The 582-nt window shown below is 62.2% G+C and overlaps 1 protein-coding gene across 1 annotated transcript in view; it reads right to left on the reverse strand.

The window, feature by feature from the left end:
* The window catches only part of LOC113214891 (zinc finger protein 235-like), a 4,371-nt gene that overhangs the window by 1,579 nt on the left and 2,210 nt on the right, over positions 1–582 (reverse strand). The window contains exon 2 of the mRNA XM_052277396.1: positions 6–273. Coding sequence (XP_052133356.1) covers positions 6–273 — 268 coding nt within the window. The remainder of the gene's footprint in view (positions 1–5; positions 274–582) is intronic.

Below are 582 nucleotides of genomic sequence, written 5' to 3' on the forward strand. Positions count from 1 at the left end.
CTCACCTGGAACAGGTAGGCGTCGCCGAACGCGGTGCTGAGGCAGAAGATGTAGTCGCGCTTGGGGTGCTCCGGGATGGGCTGCATGATGGCGCCGTCCACGATGATGAGGTGCTTGGGCGCCGCCTCGACGGAGCGGCCCTCGCGGCTGTCGCACGGGTAGAAGAGCAGCGTGGTGCCCTTGAGGCACACCCAGTAGCCCTTCCAGCCGCGCTTGCGCGCCAGCTCGATCTGGTGCTTCTTGCGCAACAGCCACTTCTTCACGCTCAGGAAGCTGCGAAAAAACAGAACAGAAAAAGAGGAAGCCATGAGTTTTGCGAATGAAAAAAGTCCCAACTAATCACCAGAAGACACAGCGTTTCAGTTAGGGAAACTCGCGCATCAGATACCACGGCGAAAGAGTAGCACCACCGGTCCGGCGTCGCGCACCAGACACTTGTGCTCGGCTCGACTGCCAAGGCAAACACCGTGGCAGGCCGGCTCTCTTGCCGCTCTGCGCCGTCCTCCACTTCCGGTCCACTTCCGGTCGGCAGGGACACGGCGCGTGAGGGATGGGTCAGGTGAGGCCGGGTGGGCGTTGGGG

The sequence above is a fragment of the Frankliniella occidentalis genome, unplaced genomic scaffold (assembly GCF_000697945.3).
Source record: "Frankliniella occidentalis isolate FOCC.00 unplaced genomic scaffold, Focc_3.1 Scaffold10, whole genome shotgun sequence".
NCBI lineage: Eukaryota > Metazoa > Arthropoda > Insecta > Thysanoptera > Thripidae > Frankliniella > Frankliniella occidentalis.